A 26,356-nucleotide genomic window follows, 5' to 3' on the forward strand; every position below is an offset into this window, starting at 1 on the left:
GAAAGAATTGACCAAACTGACAATGCGAAGGAGTAAACCTTTATTTTAAGCACCTTATTTTAATAAATTGATCTGACATTTACAGTAATACTTCGGGCTCTAATGAATCCCTGTATAATGTAAATTAAATTGCAGATAGTCACCTGAAATTCCATTTTCCAGCTTGGCTGTGGAGAGCATTTGTCATTCTGCAAATATTTATGTGCTATTACTGGCTTAACTTTACTGTTCACACATGACAATTGAAGCATAAGGACCAGTGCATTAGCTTCAGTGGCCTTTGCAGTGCTGCCAGGAGGGACAAAGGGCACTTATTTTGGATCAGGCCAGCACCTTCTGTTCTTTCCCTGTACCAGATGCAGAGCAGGTCATTTGTCCAAGTGTTGGGGACTGTTACACACTGAGTGATCTTTAAAGGGCAGTGCTAGGCACACCTGTGTGCTATTGCCTCTTACTGTATGAAAGAGATCCCCTGCCTGAGCTGGGTAGATGGGCACAATCTGGGTAAGAGCAGACCAGGGCAGGACTCTCCCTACTGTGACAACTTGGTGTTAGGTGCTGTGAGGGAGCAGGGAGCAATGAGCTGAGCCAAAATTGTCTTGGAGATATGGATGGAGGTTTAAAGGAATAGATTGATAATTTTTTTTCAGTCCATTATTACCCCTTTTCTCATATGAATTAAATTTGACCTCCTGCCTGATATGAATGCCCTTATTACAATAAAATTAAAGGTGAAAACACCAACCAATACATAAATACAAATTATTCACAGTTTGTTAAAATGAGTGGCCTAAAGCTTTAGAGCTAAATGTCTCCATTTGAAGTTAGGGTTTTTTTTGGTAGACAAACAGGCATGGTACATGGTTAACTTTGCTCTGTTCTGTGTGTTCACATCACACAGCTCCAGAGCTACAAAAATAAGACTTTTCTTACAGGCATTAAGCTGACATTCTTGTTTTTTGTTTTCATAAATACGTGCTTTTTGTAGTCTTTACCAGTAGTGGGAGACCAGCTGATATTGTTCTCCCTGTGGTAGAAGATTCTCTAGTCCAAGTTCAGATTCAGACTACAGGATAATACAAGGCAGATACAAACACGTAGTTCTGATACAAACATAACAGTATAACAGAATAACTGTTTTTATATGGAGGGCAAACTGGTCACACGTGAATGGGCAAATAAATCCTTTGGTGCTCACAGCCTTTATGAAAAAAGCACACAGTACAGTACCAAAGAGCAGAAGCCACGCTTGTTTTTATTATCTTTAAATCAGGATGAACACATCTTTGTCAGTGCCCAGTAATGACACTGGAGGAACTCTCCAGGCCAGTTCTGTGTGTCAGCGAGATTAAGGATGAGGAAGAAGAAGGTTTGTCTCTGACCTATGGTGTCTTTATGACTAGGGATCTCCTTCAAGCCCCAGTGCCCTCAAAGAGGAAGCTTGTCAGTCTGAAGAATTCTGCAAAAAGGCAAAACACTTGAAAGGCTAAGAAAGCCTGCTGGAGCCATATGTTGCCACATGATTCTCACTGACATCAGTGAAGTCTGCATACGTGTGCCCCAGTAAAATCAGTTTGTACTGTACATTTAGCTTCTGAACTCTAAATCTGGATGCATGCTACAAGAGTAAGCCAGTAGATCAGTGGATTTTTACTCTGTTGGAAAATGTATTTAGGAGAAGTGAGTGAGTCTGTTTTTGTTTGATCAGCGTGAGAGCTTGGCTTTCATATGCTTCTGGAGCTTTTATTGCACTGATTCACCCTAAGAAGTTGCTTTAGAACACCAGAAAAGGTCTGTAATAATTTCATGGCATCTTTAAGACATTACAGACTCCGCTCCTGATTCTTGCCTGACCTCCTTGTTCTGCAGTCATTAGTATCAGGGCAGAGCAATGCCTAGAGCAGGCTGCTACCAAGCCAGGGCAGCAGCAGTCACATTCACTTGGTTCTGATGTGAATGGCTGCAGGACACTGGAGATGGGAAAATTTCTCTCCTGTGGGGAAGTACAGAGTTTTCCAACCTCTTGCTAACTCTGGAAGAGATGGCAGATCTCATATTTCAGATTGTACATAGAGAGCTCTTGAGTGATGCTTTCCTAACCAAAACTGTGTGTTTGGTCACTTTCTGCAGAAAATGCTTCCCAGAGTGAGCTGCGCGATCTCCTGTCGGAGTTCAACCTTCTGAAACAAGTCAACCATCCTCATGTCATCAAACTTTATGGAGCCTGCAGTCAAGATGGTAAATACTAAAAGCTCGTTACTAAGATGAAACCATCCAGAAAGGAAATAAAATGCAATTTGTTGCTGGATTTCAACAACTGCTTGATAATTGCTGAGCATCCTTTAAATTTGCTGTTGGATGAAAAAAGAGGGATATATTAAAAAAATAGCACTTGAAAGAAAAGGGAAATACTTACTCAGTGTAACTAAACATTCTTCCTGGGGTTTTCCTCAGTGCACATTTTGATTCTGAAGCTATTTTAAATTAATAAGTCTCCTACAAATTCTCTTCCAATCAACATATGTTTTTATATTATGTTAATAGTCAGTATTTTCAAATATGAGTTATATTTCAAGTTTAATTGAGTTTTCATTATTGTTGTTACTATTTATACTAAAAAAGTGTAACTAGACAACTACATAGATGAAGATAGCTGGATAGTTAGGTTGATATCCAGTTTTCTTCCACTGTCTCATAACTATTGTCTCCCTCTGGTTATGAAATGGTTTCTAAAAGCCACAGCCATCAACAAGCACATTTCAAGGGGTAAAATCTGCAGACACATGTATTATAAATTGCTAGTGAAGCGAAATTTGTTGTGCATGGGAATTGCTCATTTTAAGTGAAGTGGCAGGGCTACATTCTCTTCCTTTGCATCTGCAGTTGTGCAGCCTAAAATCACAGCATGGACTCTGCTACCTTGGGCAAAGCCCTGCCTTCTTTTCCTACCCAGTTCTGTAGCAAATGTCACTTTTTAGTTGTAGACAGAGGATGTAATTCAGGAGTGAGTCATCTCTGAGTCTTAGTAAGGTAATGAACCAGTGGGGCGGGTTAGTTTTTTTTCTTTTCAGTACAATGTATTTTTCATCCCAAAGGAAGTGAAATGTTTCTGAGTCACAGGCTTTTAATAAATATCAAGTTAATTCATTAGTGTATGAGGTAGGAGGACTTTGATACAGCACACAAATGTATTTATCATTAGGTAGGTATTATTGAGTAGGTATTATTCATGTGGGTAATGGGGAGGAGAAATTAATGGATTGTAATACCAGAATGTTTCTAAAATTTATCAAAAGGCACCTTAAACACAGTGCTGGAATTAGCAGATGATTTGAGCTCAGTATCACAAGCTCAAGAAGATTATTTTAATTTTGAAGTTTCTCTAAATTAGGCTGTTTTATAGATCCAATTTGTATGAAGGTTGTCTGTTTTTTTGGTCTCAAGACTATCTAGATGAGGGATTATAGTCAAGAGCCAGCATTCTGCTTTGATTTAGCCTGAAACTCATTCTCTTTGCATAAGGATCTAAGCTAAAAATACTCCTATTTTATGGCTGACTCAGTGCTTTTTACGTAAAGGACAGAGGTGTCTGGAGCCTCTGACTGTTCAAAACAGGGCTGATTAGAAGACTTGTTTGAAAAAGACCCCTAAAATGGTTCTCTGTGAATTGTTTACTGAATTGTTTACTGACCTGTGCGTTTGTTTGTTTCAGGCCCGCTGTATTTAATTGTGGAATACGCCAAGTATGGCTCCTTGCGCAGTTTCCTCAGGGAAAGTCGAAAAGTCGGCCCGAGCTATGTGGGCAGTGATGGCAACAGAAATTCCAGTTACTTGGATAACCCTGATGAGAGAGCCTTAACCATGGGAGACCTGATATCGTTTGCGTGGCAGATCTCCCGAGGGATGCAGTACCTTGCAGAAATGAAGGTAGGGCAGGCAGGGGTGATCTCAGCAGGTGATAGACGTGGAGCAAGCAGCTGGCTCCTCCACCAGAAGCATAAACACTCCTGTTCTTTCCTTCCAAAAGCTGGTGCATCGGGATTTAGCAGCCAGGAACGTGTTGGTGGCAGAAGGACGCAAAATGAAGATTTCTGATTTTGGCCTCTCACGTGATGTGTATGAAGAAGATTCCTATGTAAAGAGGAGCAAGGTACAGTGTGTGTTAAAAGCAGTAGTGGAAATTATTGCCTGATTAAGGAAATTAATCTATACTGTGGGACTTGAGCATAGATAAAAAGGAGAATGGCTATTTTTATTAACTTAAATCATTACTTTAAGGAAATAAAAATTACAATGGAGCAAAATCATAAGCTTAACCAGTGGGATAGAAATACTTATATATATGTAAAATATATGTAATCTTTAAGTAACTATTGCCTCTTCCACTCCTCATTTATCCAGTCCTCTCATTCCACTTCTTATTTATCCAGTTCTTATCAAACTACATGAAAACACAAACAAAAAACCCCATCTTTTTTCTTTCTCTCTTCCTATTTATAATCTAAAAAATCAACTAAAAATACCAAAAAGCTGAAAAATATATAGGCAACTTATATCAAGTTCCACACAACTTCCACAAGTCAGTCCTGGGCTAGACTGTGATGTTCGTGAGCACAGCTTCCCACTGACTGTGTCAAATGAGCAGTGGTGGTTCAGTTCCCTCTCTGGCTTAATATGAAGGAGCTGCCAACAGAATTTTTTTGTATGTGAAAATGTTAAAATTTTAAGAGAAGATTTCCATAAATACTGTGAATTTTTAGTTTAGCTTTCTCTGTTTTTAAGGGCCAGTTTGTGTGAATGTTGCATAAGTCAAAATGAGTTGTGAAGAAAAATAACTGGAAGGCCTGATTTTATGTAAAAGGGCATTGCCATGTTCATTTAGCTGTCTTCTGATGGATGTGTTTTTACATTGATTTGTTGCTCTGTATTTTAAGAGTAATGAATTTACATAAAGGCAGTTTGGCAGTTTAGTTTTGTTTGGTGGAGCATGATGTACTGAGAGTGGATATTTGCTCTCTACTTCTGAGACACTCATCACTGTAGTATTATTCAGAGCCTAACAAGCATCTGTCTGCTGGGATGGGGAGACAGGGAAAAGACGAATTTGAAAAGGAAGAGGAAGTTTCAAATCCTACTGAAATACTTTTTGCATTGATATATATGGATTTCATGGTACTGAGAAAGCATATGAATGCTGATCGTACTGTGAAGGTTATGAAACATCTTGGAAATTTTGCATACCTAGACTTTCATGACTGTTTGGGGTGGATTACTCATATTTTCTCAGTGAATTTCTGCCAGTGAAAAATAGCAACTTGTAGATGCCACTTAGAAACTTGTAACGAAATATGACTGTCCAGGCTCAGTTCTGAAACCAAAGGTATCTGTTACATCCAGGTGCTTCTATTTATGCATCATCCCTGGTATAAATGAGATAGTTCTTCCTCTTTAACCATCATTCCTCATAATTTTTGAATCTGCACATTTTCATACCTCTTTCTTAAGAGTTGAGTTTATCTGAATTAGACTGGTGACCACCTGCAAAAAGCCACACCAGTTCATTGCATATAATTGGATTGCTAATTGTGTGAGAAGACATGAACTAGGTTTTTTAAAAACTCTTAAAATTATTCTCCTCACTGTTTTTCTTATGAAATGACAAATCATAAGTGCATTGGCATACCTGTAGTATGGACAGAATCTGTTTTACTATTTTGAAAACAAATGCCTTGTTTTTTCACTTGGAAACTTATTTTTCTGACCTTTCTGACCTGCTTTTTTACCTCCTAGGGTCGGATCCCTGTGAAATGGATGGCCATAGAGTCACTGTTTGACCATATCTACACAACACAAAGTGATGTGTAAGTGTAAATTCTTGTGTGCTTTCTGGTTTCTGTGCTTGTTTATGGAGCTGGGGGAGGGAGCACAGCAAGATGTGTAGGAGCCAAAGCCATTACTCTTGCAAAGAAACATGAAGGAAGTCTGGATGGCACCATCAACTGGCAGTGATGCCCAAGATTTTTGCTGTTGAATTAAATCTGAACAAAATGTTATCAGAAGTATTTATGTACATAATTCTTGTTGAAATCAGCAAGGGTTGGATCTCTTCATGTGACATGATTGACTTTGTATATAGACATGAGTTAGTAGAGTTTGCTACAGATAATGGTCATACCTGAACCTCTCTGTTCTGTTCATCACTTGTTTGTAACACTGAGTGGCAGGTGAGGGATGGAGTGGAGGAAAGGAAGGGGAATTTAATGCCTGACCTCTCTCCTGTTGAAGTCAATGACAGGACTCCAGTCAGCTCAATCCAGTTTCAGTGCCAAGATACAAGCTTATTTTCATGATTAGGGAACCAGAGACCCTGAATATGGATGTGCTGGAATCTCCACCTGTGATAGAGAAGAGGCAAAGCAACCACAGCTAAATTGTCCCTATGTCTGATAAGCATGGGCCAGGCAGAAGAGTGTTTGTAGACATTTTTAATTCAGGATCAGATGCTTTTTGTTTCTTTCTCTCTGGGGTGAATGATGCTTGTGACTAGTCACCAGGCAGACTCTAAAGCTAACGATTATTTATTTAGGAGAAAAACCTCTGAAGGATTGTAAAAGCAGCAGTACATAGGCCTGATTTTCTGCTAGGTAGCATCTTGATACTTTCTGAGTTTGCCTTGAAAGAGAGCATCTGACCAAAGTAATGTTTGGGTTGCACTCAAATGAAGTAACATGCCAATTTGGATGGCATTGCACTTTGAGGGGAAAAACACTTTGATAATAGCAGAATGTCAAAATATGCACCTTTAGATTTGTACTTCTAAAATTATTACGATTCACTTTTTATTCTTCTCTCTGCAGATCAGAGCAGTTTTAGTGAAATAAAATATTTTGCATGCTTTGGAAATTCTTACAAAGTATTTTCCTTTACTTTGTATCCATTGGAGTAAGAAAAGGAAAAAGTAGGGATAATTCTTGAGAGAATGTCACTTTTACTTAGGTCAGCCTTCAGGTTTTTCTGGGTCTCTTTTAGTCCTCCTCAGAGGACCCGTTGTGCTGACTTGCTTCTCTAAAATTACTTTTCCCAAAGAATCATTTAAAAAATGCCTTTAAAAACTTCTAAGCATATTTTTAGTTTCTTCAGTTTTGTCCCTGTGGTTTGGGGCCGGAATAGATTGTGTTGTCATGTAACTGCCTCTTCTTTGATTGCTGATGGATCATCTGGATCCAATAGCATTCCTCCCATTCCGTTTTCCTGATGGGTGCTATTAAGGAAGCCCAGGAGCGTGTTTCCTGTCAGTGGGATCCAGCACCATGCAGAGATTGCCCAGCTGGCATCAAGCAAGCCAGCTCAGAGCCCTGGGCAGCACAATGGGCTGGTGCTGTGTCTCTTCCCTGTTTCCCAGGGCTGGCTTAGGATCTCCATGCAGGGCTGTGCTGTTGCCCAGCTTTCCTGGAGGGCCTGAGCAGCACAGCATTGTGCTGTGCACCTCTGCTCCCAGGCAGAGCCTGAAAGGCTCCAGGTGTCTGCTGTGCTTACGCTGTGCCTTTGTCTCACTGCTGTCTCACTTTTGCTGTGGCATTGTACATGAAATAATCCAGGAGTGCTGGAGAGAGGCTCCTAATTTAGCCAGGTTCCTGCAGAGCAGAACTGAGACACACAGAGCTGCAGAGCAAGTCCTCTCCAGCACCAGGTTCCATGATGGCATTTCAGAGCAGCAAATGGATCAATGAAGTGCTCCTTTTGCTACACTGACTGATGCTTTAGATAATTGCACTCACTGAAAATATTATTTTATGGATATTCTCTGTTGTTTGTGGTGATGCAGTTATATTTTAGGTGAACATATTACTCTACAACCATTCCAATATTCCCTTTTTTGTGATATTCTGTTTCTGTTTTCCACCCTCTTCCTTCTCAAGCTGTTCTGTATAGTTAGTGGTTAGCAGAGTTTAATAATAGTACCACTTGCCAGCATTTACAAAAACCTCATTTTTGCTTCAGAGGTCGGTGACATCAGTGGAAAGCTAACCTACTTCTTCTTCACATACTTTTCTTTCCTGGCTTTTTGTGATCATTTTTTTATTCTGTAATAAACCTTACACAGTGGGAAATTCTTCATCTCTCATTTCTCCTCCTCTAGTATTTAATGTAGTACTTGACAGTCTGAAAGTACTGCAGCATTCTACAGCATTCTGTTGTAATATGTTCACTTACTGAACAACTTCAGTTAAGAAATTGTTCATCTGATCCCTCCTTCCATATTCTGTAAAATTCCTCCTGAGCAGAAGTGGATTTTAGAAATAAAATCTGCCATGCTCCAAAGTTTATTTGAATTAATCATGGACAGAATTGTAACCTGATGGCAGAGTGTAATTAGCTTCAAAAAGGGTATGAGGAGAAATATTAATAAAGTATATGAAAATGCTATAAATATTCATAAGCTTTCAAGAATGTGCAAAGTGATTAAAAATTAATTCAGTGAATGGCATTAGGCAGAAAAATGGCAGCATACCACTTGGGACCATGTGAGAGTCATTTTGACTTCTCTGACAATTTGGGAAGTTTTATTTCTGTACCCTTGGGTTACTTTTGTTCTTTAAAACGTGAGAAGTGCAGGTGGAAGGGAGTCAGACAGGAGGTGAGGTATTTGACTAACATTTGGAGATGGAATTTTCATAGGGAATTAGACATGGCTGTTTGGTTTGGCAGTAGGTGTCCAACACTTCTTAAAATTTTCTTTAAAATGGAGTTTACAGAGCAATTGCCTAAAGCTAGCATTTTCATAAATTGTATGCAATTTTGCTTCCAGATGCATCCCATTGAGCAGCCCCAGTGTTGGCTGGTCTCCTTCCTTTCAAACATCCAGATTTTGTCAGTTGTCCGTTGAGCAGATTCAGGGTGATTTGTAGCATCTTTGTGTCTGAAAAAGCCTTTCAGTAAGAAAAGAAAAATATTTTTGCCTCTTTTCTTCTGGCTTGCTCTTCAGAAATGGACTAATTTCTCTAAATATTTCTCACCCATTATGCAAGGTCTTTTTGTTTGAGCTCAGCAGTAAAGTAGGTTTAAAAATTCACTATTTCTTCTGTTCATTTCAGAAAATGGTTTCTTCTGTTCTGTGTCAAAGTTCATTTTAGGCATTTGGTATTTCCAGAGGAAATTCTTTCCTCTTCTTTCATCAACTCTAAGAAGAAAATTAAGTCCTGAATCATTGAAATGGCCCAAGAGACCAGCTGAAATCAAAGGTGTTACTTATGATTTAAATAAACACATTGTGTTGTCTCATAGTCAAGACAGCAAACCAGCCCTGGGGTAACTCTGTAAATTGAGTTTAGAATTATTTCTGAATAAAAGAGCTAATTAGGTTGGTCAGACTGCTACAGGAGCCCTGTGCAGCAGAGGAACAAATCTTTGGGCTGGGCCACCAGAGGAAGGACTTCCTCTTTCTGCTGTCTAGAGAAGATGGATCTTCCCAGGGTATAATTAGCTTTTGTCAATGGATAAAAGAGGTAACTGTTTTCTCTGCTGTCTTGGTTGCTAACCTTTTCAATGAACAGTACTTGGGAACAGGGATGGCCCTGATTGCATCTGAGCAACTGCTCTGGCGTGAGGTGTCTTGAATTTTGTTGGGTTATGAAAATACTAGGAGGAGATTTGTTGTGTAAATGCCACACTAAGCTCATGAAACCTACCACTCCATATAAAAGCTTGTTTTGTTTTTTTCAGGTGGTCATTTGGAGTTCTGCTGTGGGAGATTGTTACTTTAGGAGGCAATCCTTACCCAGGAATTGCTCCTGAAAGACTCTTTAACCTCCTAAAAACAGGCTATAGAATGGAGAGACCAGAAAACTGCAGTGAAGAAATGTGAGTAACTCTTGATCTGATTAGATTCAGAAAACATTAGTAAATATACTTGAAAAAAAATTTAAATAAATACTTCTTAAATACTATTCTGTATTTCGTAGAGATTTAGTCAAAATATGTTGTGCTTTAAAGAATGTCATTAAATTACTGAACAGTAAAGTGAGGGGGAAAAATTGCCCACAGAATGCCTACAGCTATATCCAAACCATTTGTAGGGTATTGAATAACATGCTTGCCAAACAATTAAAAGAGTTTGTACATTCAAAACTTCTGAGGGTGGGGGAAGGAGGAAACTTCCATAAAACACAGTGGTAGCTGAAATACTCAAGAAAATGTCATAGTACTTCCTGCAACTGAAACAGATATTCCATGCACAGTCATTGTCTATAAGTTGTTGTGGAATTCCAGAGGAAAAATGGTACCTTGGCCCAGAAACCTACACCCTTGAAAATAAAAGTTTCCTGTGACTTGATAAGCCCATGGCTTTGGAGACAGTTCATAATTTGTTAGCTGATTTATTAAAACACAGTCAATGTGAATTATCTTTTGTCTGTGATCTTCTATGGCATTTGGAGAAGATTTTATGTTTACCTGCAATTTTTATTATGATTGCAGTTTTTTGGAAGTTCCCAAGCTTTAATCATTGTGACCACTCTTTTGACTGATTTTCAGTTGGAAGGATGCTTTGACCACATCTGGGCTGAGAAAAAAAGATTTAAATAAATAATAGTGTAAATAATAGTTTTTTAACGTACAGAAAAAAAACATTAAGTATTTCCAAATTTAGGGCAGTGTAGCAGTTTACAAGAACGATTGGCAAATATCATCTAAGAAATTCATAATACTCATTCTTTATTTGTTTCATCTCAGTGAGGAATACTCATTCCACAAGCATGTTATGTCATTGATAATTATTAGTTTAGGCAAGCTGACCACATCTGAGTTTCTGGGATTTTTTGATTGATGCTAAATCATGGTTTTCTGACTTTTTTCAGATTTTCTTCTGTTTTACTCAGAAATTTTTCTGGCAGCTTGTGAAAGCCCACTTTAAGGACCAATTATCTCAAATTGCATTCTCTCCGTTGCATTCTCTCCTGTATGCAGGATCATGGATGAAGGCATGAAATGCAGTGCTTTTCAGTAGCTTCCTGTAGTTCTCATAGCCCGCTGTTTCCACCCTTAGAGCACTTAAGTGGACAGATCACTCAGTCCTGAGAACAGCTGAGCTAGAAAAACAACGTGAGTGGCACAGGTTGGAGAGTCAGGCTTCCAGAACTTGCCAGTGTCCCTCTGGTAGTCACTCAGCTGTAAAACTTTAATTCTGTTCCCTTTCCTTTCCACACTCTGTGCTGTAGAAGGCAGTTAAAGAAAGAATAAATATAGTTTTAATCAAAAGAACAATAATAGAAGTAATCAAAAGAATATTAGTTTCTGCAAATAGTCTTACGCTAGGCTTTGCTTTAAAGAAAAGTTTACAGAAATGTAAGAATTTGAACGAATGAAAACCAAAATCCTGCTTTTTGGTGTAACAGCAGAGTTTTTCAGTTTGACACACAAATTTCTTCAGTGTCATATACAAAGTGAACTAGCAATCTGGCATGCTGCCCTACATTTGAGAAAGTGAAACCTGAGACTCTGGTCCTTCAAGGACAGCCAAGTGCATCATCATTTAAACTCATGGAGACTCTTGAACATAAAAACCCATTGTTGTGAGTGTCAGTTGCTAATTCCAGGGAACATTTAACGGCACTCACAACAGAGATTGATGTACTTGTGGATGGCCTTCGTGCCACAGTGAAGTTCAGTGCTGTAAATCATTAGAGCAGAAGCATGGCCCATGTCTAACAGTTTGGGGTTTTTTTCACCCTGTGATGGGTCCCAGGTACAACCTCATGTTGCGCTGCTGGAAGCAAGAAGCTGATAAAAGACCAACATTTACTGAGATCAGCAAGGAACTGGAGAAGATGATGGTGAAGAGTAGGGTAAGTGTGGAAAGCGTGAATTTTGAAAGTTCTTGTGGTCTTCTGAGTTTGAATATACAGAAATAATTACTTTTTAGTTTTATTTTAAAGCAAAGTAACTTAGTTTTCATCAAATCTTGAAGCATTTACATATCTACTTTCTTCCACATGCATGTAGCTTTTTGAAAGCAGTATTACCTCTTCTAATAGCTTTGGTGACTTCAACCTAAAATATGGATGGATTATTCTTAACCTATTCTCTTTAAATAATAGTAATGTTTTAAAAACTATTGTGAAAAGTTGCTCCTAAATAAATAACTTTAGAGAGCCAGAACTAGGAGAATGTGATACTTCATGCATTTTAAATTAGTTGAAAATGCTTCACATTCTTTTTTTTTTTTGGTGCTTCAAAGCAATTCAACAACGCAACTGAAACCCAATGAATTCTTATTGGTGACCTAAATATTTAGTTTTGGAACAGCAACCAAAGCTTTATTTGGCAATATTTACATAATTATTTTATGCATTGTTATGTAATAGCTTTTGTAAAATGATTATGAGATCTGAGTGCCTTGTCCTTTAAGCATGCATATGTATCTCCATATATTATATATATGTATATATATTTCAGGCATACATATGGATCAGGCATACCAGCAGATGAAGGTCGAACAAAGCAGTTAGGACAGCTTTTCAATTTGTTGGCTGTTTTGCTGATGTGCAGAATTAAGTAGGGGAAGTATTCATATGTCTCTAGGAGGTGCAGTGTTCAGGCCAGTCAGCTTCCAGAGCTCTGTGGCTGCTGGAAAGCGGAGCCTCCTCCAGTGCCAGAGGCTCTAGAGAAAGGTGAATGCAGTGGGTCTGTAGTTCCTTGCTGTAAAGAAAGCAGGTGCACATTTATGCCTTTTAGCCAAACAGCAACACTGCCACGTGCATTAATGCAGCTTTTTGTGTATTCATTTCTCAGGACTACTTAGACCTTGCAGCTTCCACGCCCTCTGATTCCTTACTGTACGATGATGGGCTCTCAGAAGAGGAGACTCCTCTCGTGGACTGTAATAATGCTCCCCTCCCTCGAACCCTCCCTTCCACATGGATTGAAAACAAACTCTATGGTAGAATTTCACATGCATTTACTAGATTCTAGCAACACACAAAAAAAGTTGATTTTTCTTCTGCACTGTTCTCAGACTCTGTAACCCCATTACAGTGTTTCTTGTCTGAATGAAGCCAATCAAAATTTGCTTGGAAGCTTTTTTTGGGTTGGTTTTTTTTTGTTGTTTGTTTGTTTGTTTTTTCTTTTGGTAAATGTCAAAGTTTGCATCAGGATCATCCTTTAGTCATTTTGCAGCTGTGTCTAAAATAAACGTTTTAAAAGGATGTGAAAATAAGTAAAATGACTAGATATCATACAGTAAAAGCAAAAAAAAAAGATCAGGGAAGTATTCTCAGGGGAAATATAAAATGCTAATGAGTATCTAATTCAAATATCCTGTTGGGGGAGGCTACAACATTTAAAATATGTTAGATTCTGCACCTCTAATTTAAGCAATAGACTTTTTTTTAATACTGTTTTTTGCCATAACTCAGTGATAAGATTCATCTGCAACATTTTTCATTTCTTCAGAAGGATGTCTAAATTTCAGCTGCTATTAGTACATTTTGGATCTATAAGCTGAAATGTATTTAATGTATCATAGGATGAAAACAGACTATTATATACAGAAGGTAGAAATACTGTATATAAATATTATATACAGACTAAACTGACATGTAAAATCCTTTGAAAACTTAATTAACAATGGGCATTTTGAAAATATCAGCTGTTTTCACGTCCTTTGATTTGTTATGAACACGTTAGTACTAAACCTTGACTCAATGATGTAGCAAGTGTTTTTAAAAAGAACATATGCTTTCATATTGTGATGGTGAGATGGACAGTAAAAATGGTTCTTGCCAAAACTCCTATATTTTGTCTTCTGATTAAATATTCTACATGATTTTAGATACTTACTAACATCAGATACTTTTTTCATTCTTCAAGCAGTATGACTTTTCAAAAGTTGGATGTTTTAGTTTAAAAGTTGCCATGAATACATGGCTTTGGGTCTATTTTTGATCTATACCTTAGCTATTATTTTCTTCATTAGGTTTTCTCAACTCATGTTGATTTTGGGGCACTTAGTGAAGTAGCAGAAAAAAAGTTGCCACAAGGTTGGTGGCAGATGCTGAATGCTTAATAAGCAACAGAATCAGATTTCTGTTTTTGAAAATCTTAACCTTGCTATGGTTCTGTGCTTGCACAGCTGAATCAACTTGGTGCTAAGCACTCTGCATCCATTTTGGTTATCACTTGTGCCTGAACACAGAACAGTTACTGCACTCAATGCAAATAATTACAGGCCTGAAATACAACTTTAAATGCTGAATCAAGACAGGAGTGCTCAGCACTTTGTTGGACTTTACTCAGTTGCACTCCTGGGATTTCCTGAAATTGAGCAGGGGATCCCTGGTGGGGGTGTGGAAATGTCCCCAGAACCTCACTGAAGCCAAAGGAAAAGCGCCCATTTAAGTAAATGGAAATACTCTGTCATTGAAATGGACTTTGGATCCTGTCCCAAATAGGTTTATTAATTCTTGGAGCATTTCCTGTACAGCAAGAACTTTCTCTTGCAAAGCAATATATTGCTACATGATTATTAAAATATAAAATTTTGGGAAGTTGGAGGCTTATGAGAAGAACAATTCTTAGCTTTTTATTATGCACATGTGCATACATGCACACAATTTTTTATTGAGTAAGCACTTTAATTTATCCAGGTTTTTTGCCTGCATCTGAATTTCTGCTTCAGGGATTTCAAAACATCATTTCTATGAATTGATTTGGGACAAAATCCAGTGGACTGGCTTAAAGTATTGAAGGGAGTTTTGCCAAGGGCCTTACTGTCTGCACATGAAGTTATGGTTCTTCAGTGCAGAAAAAATTATCTGTTTTCATTTTTAGGCATGTCATACCCGAACTGGCCTGAGGAGAGCCCCGTTCCACTCACAAGATTCGATGGCACTAACTCTGTGTTTTCAAGATATGCAAATGATAGTGTATATGCTAACTGGATGGTTTCACACTCAGCGGCAAAATTTATGGACAAGTTTGATAGCTAAAATTTTCCTTGTGAAAGGTAATGGACTCCTGAGGAAAGCAAGGAGGCAAAGAGTGGGAAGTCCATTGACTTGTTCTTTTGTACAATCAACAACTAACTTTAAAATTGGCAAATCCCTTTATTGGTAGTTTTTCAAGTGTGTTATTTATGCTGAAGACTATAATTGGTACTCTCCCCTTTCAAAAAGCATATCAAGCTGGATAAGAGTTGTAGTTCTGGTACTTCTTTCTAAATTGCCAGTTTGCAATGGCAACTTCTTAGTGCAAATGGCCTTGCACTTCATCCTCAGTGGTTTTTAGACTAACCATCCTGTGTTACAGCATTGTGGGATGGTAAAGTGTACTTGAACTGCTCCTTTTATAGTGGCTGTTAGCATACAACCACTTGATCTAAGCAGGAAGCACAAACAATATATAGAAGGGAGGAGGGTGACAGGCTCCCAGATTACTGAACTTGCTATCAAATGACAAGTGTTAGAATGATGTTGGCACTAACAAAGCAAATATCTTGGTTTGGAAGCAAACATTTAGTAACTCAATAGAGGACTTGAGATTCAACATTTGAAGTCTTGTAAAATGTATTGTCTTGTCTTAATGAGAAGAGAATTTGTTTTATTAGTCTTAACTTCTCTTACCTTTAGCACAATGGAGATAAATTTGATACAAGATAAGCTGTATAGACTGATGGCAATCAAGAATGTTCATCTGACACATTTACTTTCCATTACTTTCCATATTAGTAATGTTAAAACATACAGTCTTGTACAATCATAGTTTCTTTTATGAGTTAAAAATAGGCTATACAGGATTTTTAGACTGAATTAATAGAATAGAATAGTAACATCATAGAATGGTTTGTGTTGGAAGGGAACTTGGAGGTCATCTAGTTCCATCTCCCTGCCCTGCTGCTCACTTCTCTGTTGTGGGGAGGGACACCTTCCACTAAACCAGGTTGCTTAAGTTCCTATCCAGCTTGGACTTGGACACCAGCAGGCATATGGCATCCACAACTTCTCTGGGCGGCCTGTTCCAGTACCTCACCACTTTCACACTGGTAGAAAAGGACTTATTTTTAATATCTGACCTAAACCTGCCTTTTTCAGTTTAAAGCCACTTCCCTATCCTAACATTACATGCCCTGACAAAAAAACTCCCTGTCCAGCTTTCCTGTAGCTCCCTTTAGGTACTGAAAGGCTGCTCTAAGGTCTGCCCAGAGCTTTCTCTTCTCCAGGCTGAGCAGCCCAAACTCTCTCAGCCTGTCTTTACAGGAGAGGTGCACAGCTCTCTGACAGTGTTTATGACCCTTGTCTGGACCTGCACCAACAGGTCCATGAAGTCCTTGTGCTGGGCATGCCAGAGCTGAGACCCAACTCTGGGTTGGGTCTCACAAGATTAGAGTAGAGGAGGAGAAACCCCTCCTTGACCTGCTGCCCAGTGTGCTTTTGATGTCGCCTGGGATACAGTTGGCTTGTTGTGCTGTAAAAATCTATTCCCTGGTCATACTGAGGATCTCATCAATCAACACCCCCAAGTCCATCCCCCCAGGGCTGCTCTCAGTCCATTCTTCAGCCATTCTGTCTTCATGCTTGGGATTGCAGGTGCAGGACCTTGTCTTGCTTTGTTGAACGTGATGAGGTTTGTGTGGGCCCACCACTCAAGCCTTTCAAGGTCCCTGTGGATGGCATCCCTTCTCTCCATTGTGTCAGCTCTACACACAGCTTGGTGTCATTGAAAAACTTGCTGAGGATGCCCTTGATCCTGCTGTTGATGTCACCGACGAAGGTGTCAGACAGTGCCAGTCCCAGCACTGACCCCTGAGGAACTCACCACTGGTCTCCACTTGGACACTGAACTGTTGACAGCAACTCTGAGTGTGACCATCCAGCCAATTCCTTATCCACCACATGGTCCATCCTTCAAATCCATGCCTCTCCAGGTTCAAGTCAAGGATGTCATGTAAGACAGTGTCAAATACTCTGCACAAGTCCAGGTAGATGGCATCAATCACTCTTCTCTTGCCCACCAACACTGTAATCCTGTCATAGGATGTTTGTAGGGTTTGCCCTTAGTGGTGCCATGTGGGCTGCCACCAATCACCTTATTTTCCATATTTTGTAATCAGATTCCATGGATTGGTAGACCCTCAGGTTCCTTAGCTGATCCAGAACGTGATATTCCCCTGTGGTGGGTGGTTCTTTATTCTCACAGTCCCTGCCTTTGTCACCTCAGCAAAGGGGCTCGTGCAAACTTGGGCCTCAGTGGCTGAAGAACTGGTTGGTGAAGACCGAGGCAAAAATGTACCCAATGTCCTTGAGTACCTCAGCCTTCTCCATGTCCCAGGTAACCCTCTCAGTTCTTTCTGGAGAGGGCTCATGTTTTCACCAATGTACCTGTAGAAGCTTTTTTTTGTTTGTTGTTGCCCGTGATATCTCTAGCCAGATAGAATTCTATTGGGGCTTTAGCTTCCTAACCTGATCCCTGGCTGCTGGGACAATTTCTCTGTATTCCTCTCAGGCTGCCTGTCCTTGCTTTCATCCTTTTTCTGTGGGGAAAGCATAGGCTTCCTTTTTGTGTTTGTCCGGGTGCTCCTTGTTCATCCATGCAGGTCTCCTGACATTTTTGTCTGACTTTCCTTTGTTGCATCGGTCCTGAACCTTGCAAGAGGTGATCCTTGAATATTAACTAGCTTTCTTGGGTCACTCTTCTTTCAGGGCTTTATCCCATGATACTCTACCCAGAAGATCCCTGAGGAGGCCAAGGTGTGCCTTCCTGATGTCCACGTTAGTGAGCTTGCTGTGTGCCTCTTCACTGCCCTGAGTGAAGTCCACCATTTCATGGTCACTGCAGCCAAGGCTGCCCTTGAGATTCACATTCCCCACCAGCCTCTCCTTGTTGGAAAGAACAAGGTCCAGCATAGTAACTCTCCTCGTTTACTCCTCGGTCACTTGGAGAAGTAAGTTATCCATGTATTCCAAGAATCTCTCGGATTGCTCATGCCCTGCTGTGTTGTCCGTCCAATGGATATGGGGTAGTTGAAGTCCCTCCCCAGTGAGGACCAGGGCTTGTGAATATGAGGCAGTGCCTCTGTGTCTGTAGAGGGTCTCATCTGCCTGGGACTCATCTCCTGGTTGGGTGGCCTTAGACCCCCACTGTAATGTCACTTGTCCTTGCCCTCCCTTAATCCTCGCCCATAAACTCCTCATCCAACCCCAGTACAGCTTCAAGCACTCCACGTGGTCTTGGACATAGAAGGCAACACCCCTTTCTCCTGTTCCCTGCCAAAGGGCTTGTATTCTTCCACTCCAACACTCCAGTCATAGGAGCCATCGTACCACATACCTGATGCCAGTAAGCTCACAGCCCTGCAGGTGTGCACAGTCTCCTACTGCTCTTGTTTATCCCCCCATGCTGTGTGCATTTGCAAAAAGGTGTTTAAGTTGGGCCTCTGATGGAGCACACTCACTGGCAGGAATGGCTGAATTCCCTAGCACAGCACTTCAGCTTCTCTCTTGCTGATTTGTAATCCCCCTCCAAGCTCTCTCTGGGCATCCCTTGCTGTTGCTGGCATCAAATGAGTGGAAGTGGAATGGATTGAGGATTCCCTCCCTCAGCAATTTCAGTGTAAGCCTTCAATGTAAGCTTGGCAAGCCTGTGGCCAGAGATGCTCTGGCCAGTCCTGGCAGGTGGGTCCCCGTCAGACTCTGCCAGCCCAGGCTTTCAACATGAGTCCCCAGGAGCAGCCAGACCCCGGCTGTGGCACTAGAGCCCTGACCATTTGCTGATTTGCCATTCACCTGGCCCTTTCAAAGCCCTTCCTCATCAGACTCTGCCAGCCCAGGCTTTCAGCATGAGTCCCCAGGAGCAGCCAGACCCCTGGCTGTGGCAGTAGACCCCTGACCATTTGCTGATTTGCCATTCACCTGGCCCTTTCAAAGCCCTTCCCTTTGACCAGGAGGACTGCTGCAAAAGCTGCCAGCACTTGAGTCCCTCAGCGCCACTCCCAGGGATCTGTAATGTCCCTGGTCCTCCTCAGAGCACTCCTGGGTGTATCCCTGGTGCACACGTGAAACAACAGCAGCAGGTAATGGTCAGGAGACTGTACGAGGCTCTGGGTGACATCCCTGCTGCAGCTCTCTGGTAATCAGTCAGGTTATGAGTGGGTCCCTCCGTGCCTCTCAGAGCAGAGTCCCCTGCTACTCTGATGTGTCACGTTTGCTAGTTGTGCTGGTTGTTACACAGGGAGTAGATGGGTTCTGCAGGGTCACCTCAGGCTTCAGGGAAATCTCTTCCTCCAGCAGGTCCTTGTCATTTCAAGTGTCCATTCTGCTGCCTTACTGACATCCCTCCTCCCTTCTGTGTGTGCATGGTGGGGGAGTTTTTGCCTCTTTGGCTGTGGGTTTACTGCAGGCTGCTCTTGGAACCAGCCATCCAACTCCTTCACAGCCTGAAGTTATGTAACCTTCTCACCCCCTCCTGCAGCTCTGCCACAGGACGTCCTCTGCCTCAGCACATCTTTTGCAGATACTCAAGTACAGAGATTTTGTTTGCAGTCTTGTTAAGTGGGTTGGAGACCTCCTCTCAGCACCAAATTGCATATACTGCCATGCACAGGACACTGCCATAACACAATTCCAAATAAACCTATTACCTTGAAAGTAACAAAGAAAAAAACAGTTGCACAGAAAAATTGGCCTAAAACTCTGCTGTTGAAACTACTCAAGGCAAATGTCACTGGAATTTGTTAAGGTGGAATATAAAAATGTTGTCCTTACAAAAGTGACTTGATATTTGGGAGAACAATCAGACTGTGAGTCATGTTCTGTGTGGAAGAGTAAATGATCAGCACTACTTTTGTCTTTATTTGTAATCTACCATGGTTAAGGGTAACCTTTCGTTTGCTAAAAATGTTGGGATGTAAATCCCGAGTGACTCGTTGTTAGCGTTGTGATGGTTATTCTAAATAATCCAATTCTACCAAAGCTTGCTCCTGTCACTTACAGTCCAATTTAGATGTTTCAGATCTGTTTTCAGATGTTGTTTTGTGTATCAACTTTATGTTTCCATTAAAGTCTGTGATTTCAGAAACATGGTCTTGAGTCAGACTGCCAAAACCTGAACACAGATTTCCATTTTGCAAAAAGTGAGATATGAAATTGTGTGTTGGAATTGAAAGAGCTTCCCTGTTGGATTGATCCTATCCTGGTTTCCGACAAGCAGTAGGCACAGCAGCTTTTCCTTTGCACAGACATTTCCAATGTTGAGTAATCCTATGCACAGTAAACACACAGCTCTGAATGCAGGAGGGGCTCTGCTGTGACACCACGGTGGTCTTCATTGGCATGACACAACTGTCAGAGTGCATACTTGGAAAATTAAACTCTTTATATGGGCTGCTTTTTCTATTGAGAGATCTATAATAGAGGAGATAAAAATTACACTTCTGGTAACTTTATGCTTTGTCCAGTTGTTTTCCTATATTTTCTGTCTGTAAATGGGAATTCCTCACTTGCTGTGAGCAACCAAGGCATCAAGATTCTTGGTTTTGTTTGGGTTTTTTTCCTTCCTTAAATGAAAAACATAACTTTATCCAGTATCTTCAGCAACAGTATGCAACTGAGAGATGTGAAACACCCAGTTTCTAATCCAACCCTGCTGTACGGTAAGTGAGTGGGACAGTAAGTGATGCAGGGAGTAGTGTGTACTTTAGTTCAGCATAAGTCAGTGTTGTTGCAACCATTAATTTGTGTGAAAATTTCACTAATAGTTATTGCTACCTATCCTACTGGATATAGTGCCTGCATATAAAATACATACACGGCCCATAATTGCAGTTTCCATGCACAATTACCTGCATTAAGTGCAGTTTAATGAAAAATTATATGTTTCCTAATCCAATTAATTGACTCCTTTCCTGTTCATGAATGTTGGCAAGAAATATATTATTGCTTTTAAGTATTCATTCATAATATAAAAGCTTCTTATGTCTTCTATCTCATAGTTCCTGCATATAAAATACACGACCCATAATGGCAGTTTCCATGCACAATTACCTGCATTTACTGCAGTTTAATGAAAAATTACATGTTTCCTAATCCAATTAATTTTGACTCCTTTCCTGTTCATGAACGTTGGCAAGAAATAGATTATTACTTTTAAGTATTCATTCATAATATAAAAGCTTCTTATGTCTTCTGTCTATGCTATTTTTGTAAATATTTCCCTTGAAGTGTTTCCTGTTTGTTCTGTGTTGCCACTAGTCAAAATGGTGACAATTTTGTTTCAGTTCCTCTTTTGAGAGTAAATGTACTTCCCACATGGGAAAAAAGTGATAGAGCAGATGATTATTTCCATTGGTGCCAGAAATACTTATGCACTTGGCTGCCCTGAGGAAAGTGAATTCAGAGGGAAGAAATGACTCACCTAAATATACAGGTTGAAGGGAATAACTTTCTAAAAATTTCTGCCAACCTTTTCTAAATATCTGCAGAAATGACATGGTTTACCTGATCTGTGCTTTGAGCTGTGGCAGATGGGGGACAGCATGAATCTTACATGTCAGTACGGTCCTTAGAGCAGCACAAAGAAATCATTGCAATATTGGTTTCCACAAACTTCCAGAGGTAGGGTACTCCGAAAATCTACTTTGAGGTTGCAAATTTTAATTTTCAGACATTAGCCTCTTTCATATAGTAGAAGTTCTTAAAAATATTATCCCATGGGTATGAGGTACATAATATTGAATTTATTGGGATTTTGTCTACAACTCATCATGCAAAATATGCATGAATCTCTATAATACCCTCCCTCAGCTGGACCTTAACAAGTCTCAAAAACATACCATAAAAGCAAGCTTATATTCCTTATTGATTTAGAATCAGTCTTACATGAACAATACAAGCTTCAAAATACATATAAAAAGAATATTTCTACTCTGTAACTTTTGAAAGTAAAAAAAAATTGCTTATAATTTTGAAATACTTTGTATCAAAACTCAGCTTACCTGAAAACATTGTTTCTCAGTGTAGCTACAGTGGTAAATGTGTAACAAAATACTGGAGATAATATTCAAAAGCACCAGCCCTTAAGTAGCATCAGACAATATTCTCCAGGAATACAGATGGGCCATAATGTGATGAATGATTTGCTCTTCTCAGCCCAAGCAAACTTCCTGAAAACGAGCAGAATCATTCCCTAAAAATTTGTGCAACTACTTAAAATCATAACAAGAAAACCTCAGCTGTTCACATCCTCTCTCACTTCATAAAATTTAAGTAGTGCCTCTGAAGTTAGTGGGGTCATTCATGAGTATAAGTATTACTCGTAGACTGGTCTAAACTCGTCTGGTCTAAACTCCAATATCCCAAGAGTCAATTAGCAAAAGTACAAAGGGTATTACCAAAATGTGGAAAAAGTAGCAATAGCCTTGGTGTACCCATCCCTGGTACAATATTTTAACTTGCCTGTTGGGAAGCAGTCTGTAGAATTAGGTACTAGACACTAGAGAACAGGTAAGCACAAATAAATTTCTAATTTATACCTAGAAGAGACAATTAATGAAATATTTTTTGGTATTTAACAAGTTATCCAGTAAAGCTGAGTTGTTAGTTTAAGCTCTGTTTTGTATTTCTAATTTCTAAATTTTGGGACAGCAACCTCTGTCTTCCAGTTAAGTACTCCAGTTAAGTACTTCCAGTTAAGAACTCCTAATGCATTCTGAGAAGGTTAAAAGTTCCTCTCTTTTATAGTGTTTTTTGGCTTTACCTGGTCTTTTAAATGTTATATGTATCATAAACCAACCAATTGCTTGCTGAAACCTTTTTCTTTGAGCCATTATAAAAGATAATGCTCTGAAATTAAGTAAAAGCATTTTGCCTGCCTGAGGATAGATGAGTACAACTTCCCTCAAGCTCATCAGAAATAATTAGCTCCTTGTTTGGGTTAAAAGGGGACAATTTATAAAAATGCAACTTTATCTCACCTGAAAGCATTTTCATATGGATTACAGAGGAATCTAAATCGTGAGAACAGTTTAATGTACTTAGCATAGATTTGAAATCCTGAACAATTCAGCCTCAGTCTGGATATCAATGCCCTTATTGAACAGTATTTCACAAAAAAGGAAGAGCTTCAGAATAAATTCTTGTCTGTTGGAAAAGCACATGTCAAAAGGGTGGAATCCCAAGTAAGGGGTGGCTGATGGGACAGATGAGGAGGCTGAGAGAGAGAGCTGATCTCATTCCTTGAGAGAGTTAGTAAGGATTCATCTTCAGGTTATTACAAAGCTTGGAAGAGCATTGTAGAGACTGAAATGTGGGAAAGGGGTATGAAAATATCCAGAGATAATACCAGAGCCATGGTATATATTTTTAAAATGTGTACAGAGCTTTGAGAGCCAGCCAGTGAGAAACAAACAGGGTTAACTGTTCTCCAGGATAGTTTTTGTGTGGTCAGGAGTGTCAGCAGAAGACAAGAATTATTCTTTCTTGTGCAGGATATAAATAATTGAGGGAGATTTCAGCATCGAGTCAGGAAATAATGCCTACTTCACTGTTTTTCCTGTGCAGAGGCTTTCTGAACAGTGGCCTGGAACAGCCAGCAAACAGAAAGGCATAAAGTTCATGCTGCCTATAGGGATTTTTATTTTAAAACATTGCTGTTTGAGGTCTAACCCAGTGGTGTTCTTCCAGGATCATTTGTTGAAATGAACTGTGACAGTTTGTTTCTATACCAAGGAAAAACAGATTATATGAGTTTTTATAGAAATACTACAAAGAATACTTTATACTGCAAAATATTGATCCCCATTTTTACACGCACAAAGATAAAGTAAGCAATCCAGTCAGGTTACAACAAGTTACCATCAGAGACAGCTTTGTAACCAAACAGAAATAATGTTCATGGAATCAATTCTCTTTGCTTACTGAGTCTGCATTATGGTTTCCCCATGTTAGAAAATGTGAAATGCATGCTTTGAAATGCTAGACCTTAAACTAGAGATTGCTTCTAATTGTTTTGATTTCAAATGAGAAATATATTTCCTAGGCAATACAAAGCAGAACACTATTCTAGGGTATTAAACCTTGAAACACAGTGATATGAGTAGCCCATATTCCCTTTACTGCTATGAAAGGCATCAAGTCTACACTGAAGACCTTGTCATGCAAGATTTAAGCATAGCTCAGGGGGAGCAGAAAACATACATAAAATTATCAGCGGCATTTTAGCATTCACAAGTTAAGCTATGTTTTTTCACCTCCTACACGTGGCCAAATTTTATGATTTGCATTTGTCTGCACTCATAATGAACATCTTCATGTTGTGAGTGTACATCGTTAATTTAAACATAACTTGCATACAGCTTCTAAGATGCTTGAGTTGCAGAAAAAGTCAGTTTGAAAAAACATTTTATCTCTCTGCTTATCCTGTCATAAATATGATTTGTTTTTTAAAATAGTGCAAATCCTTGCTTGTCTAGCATAGTGCCGGAACTGGTAACTGACATTCTTTAAATTTAAATTAAAAAGAGAATGAAACTGAAATAGAAATGTCATTTATAACTATTCAATTCCATCTAGTAAATACTTCTGAACTTGATATTCCATAATTCAAATGGGGTGCAGGCTGCCAGATCAGGTCTTTCTCATTCTAGTTCTAAAAATAGGGACAGGAAAGGAGAAGCAAGAACACATTTTCCTTGCTCTTGAGAAGGAGTGGGAACAAATTCAAGTGATTTTCAAAACGTTCAGCACTCTTGTAATTGCATTTCTAATGTAAAATCTTGCTTTGAATTAATTTGATTTGGAGTTTCATTTTATCAACAGATGTGAGTCATTGTAAGATGCTCATTAGCAAAACTTTTTCCTAACAGAGATAAAACAATCATTACAAGTGAGCAATTAAAGAGAAGCTTGTGAGACTGCTAGGAATGCAGTGACATTTGATCCTGACGTTGCAAATCAGTTCATCCCTACCCTTTGGTTTTATAATGTGAAGTCTCAACAGCATACTTTAACACGTTTCCAAAATCAGCTTCTATGCACCGCAGGAACAGATGCCAATTTCCATGAAAATCTAAATAAAGTATTTTCAACTCTCATCGGAGGTATGGTATTTTTTTCTGGTTGTCTGTTGATACTCTGTGGTACCCAGGAGGGTTCTCTCTTGACAAGGGAATCTTCCTTCTGCCCTGTCATTGGTAAAGTACTGCAGATAAAATCAAAGTAGTTAGGTGATTTTATTATTATTTCCATGCCATTTTATGGAAGGAGTAAAAATGAAAAATGTTGCACTTAAAAACATTTTAGTTATGTATATGCAACAATGAATGGTACCGAAATAGAAACAAATAATTTGTTTTATGAACTGGCTGGAGTTCTTACTCGAATGGAGGGATATCTTTTTTGGGCAGTGACAGACAAGTCTTAACACTAGCAAAAAAACCCAAACCCTAAACTGGAGTAGATAAATGTTGTGAACAATGGAGCAGCACAGTGCAGACAATGAACAACAGAAGTTTCTTAGTCTCTGCTCCTGTCTAGTGAACGAAGAAATGAACACTGGCTTTGTACTAACTGTTTACTAAAGTGTCAGCATGGATGATCATCTCTGACATGTGCCTTTCTACAGTTCAGTTTTTATTTTGTGTGGAAAGTGGTGGTAGTTTTATTGACTGTAGGGCAGGCTCAGCGGGCACACCTGATCATGCAGTAACACATATTAAATACTGATATACTGAGTATTTTGTATAAAACATGAAGCACGTCAGATTAAGAAACCCCATATATTTCTCTCTAGAGAGATATTTATCTGAATAACTTGAGCTTTGGTGTATGTGGCCTTCAAGCACAGAAAAAAACCCCAACCAGATAACCAACCAAAAGACCTTGATAATTTATATTGTTATCTCATTAGACAAGGAGTCTTCATGAAAGATTTTCTGGCTTAAATCTCATATATAGAATGTTCTAACTTACTTCTTTTGCTGCATCCTAGGCAGCCAAGTCTACAATTTAAAAAGTAATTTAATAGAATTAATTTTAATATGTTACTTTATGGTATTCATAGGTTAATGTTCTGCAATACTGAAGGACAAAAAAAAAAGGAATGTGTAATTTTTTAGTATGCATAACACCGAGTATTTCAGTCAAAACCCTTCCATTCTAGGCACAGAATATGGTTGCTTGGACTTTGTTTCACAACTGCTTTGCAGTCAATGTATTCGTGACAAAATTTTCTTCTCTTTTTAGAAAAATGCCTACAGCATTTCTCGGTGCTATTAGACAGAAGCTGTATAGTGAAGGTGTTTTGGAATAGTCAGAAATAAACCAGTATAGAATTCCAGCACTACCTACAGGGATTACTTTCCATGTATGTT

At 39.3% G+C, this 26,356-nt stretch overlaps 1 protein-coding gene across 2 annotated transcripts in view; it reads left to right on the top strand.

The window, feature by feature from the left end:
• The window catches only part of RET (ret proto-oncogene), a 77,929-nt gene extending 59,195 nt beyond the window's left edge, over nucleotides 1–18,734 (top strand). For both annotated transcript variants that reach the window (XM_039719745.1, XM_039719746.1), the window contains exons 14-21: nucleotides 2,131–2,238; nucleotides 3,713–3,927; nucleotides 4,028–4,150; nucleotides 5,791–5,861; nucleotides 9,724–9,861; nucleotides 11,744–11,843; nucleotides 12,790–12,937; nucleotides 14,827–18,734. In XM_039719745.1, coding sequence (XP_039575679.1) covers nucleotides 2,131–2,238; nucleotides 3,713–3,927; nucleotides 4,028–4,150; nucleotides 5,791–5,861; nucleotides 9,724–9,861; nucleotides 11,744–11,843; nucleotides 12,790–12,937; nucleotides 14,827–14,984 — 1,061 coding nt within the window. In that variant the 3' untranslated portion in view covers nucleotides 14,985–18,734. The remainder of the gene's footprint in view (nucleotides 1–2,130; nucleotides 2,239–3,712; nucleotides 3,928–4,027; nucleotides 4,151–5,790; nucleotides 5,862–9,723; nucleotides 9,862–11,743; nucleotides 11,844–12,789; nucleotides 12,938–14,826) is intronic.
• The last annotated feature ends 7,622 nt before the right edge of the window (nucleotides 18,735–26,356 follow it).

The sequence above is a fragment of the Passer montanus genome, unplaced genomic scaffold (assembly GCF_014805655.1).
Source record: "Passer montanus isolate IOZ18808 unplaced genomic scaffold, ASM1480565v1 scaffold42, whole genome shotgun sequence".
Classification (NCBI taxonomy): domain Eukaryota; kingdom Metazoa; phylum Chordata; class Aves; order Passeriformes; family Passeridae; genus Passer; species Passer montanus.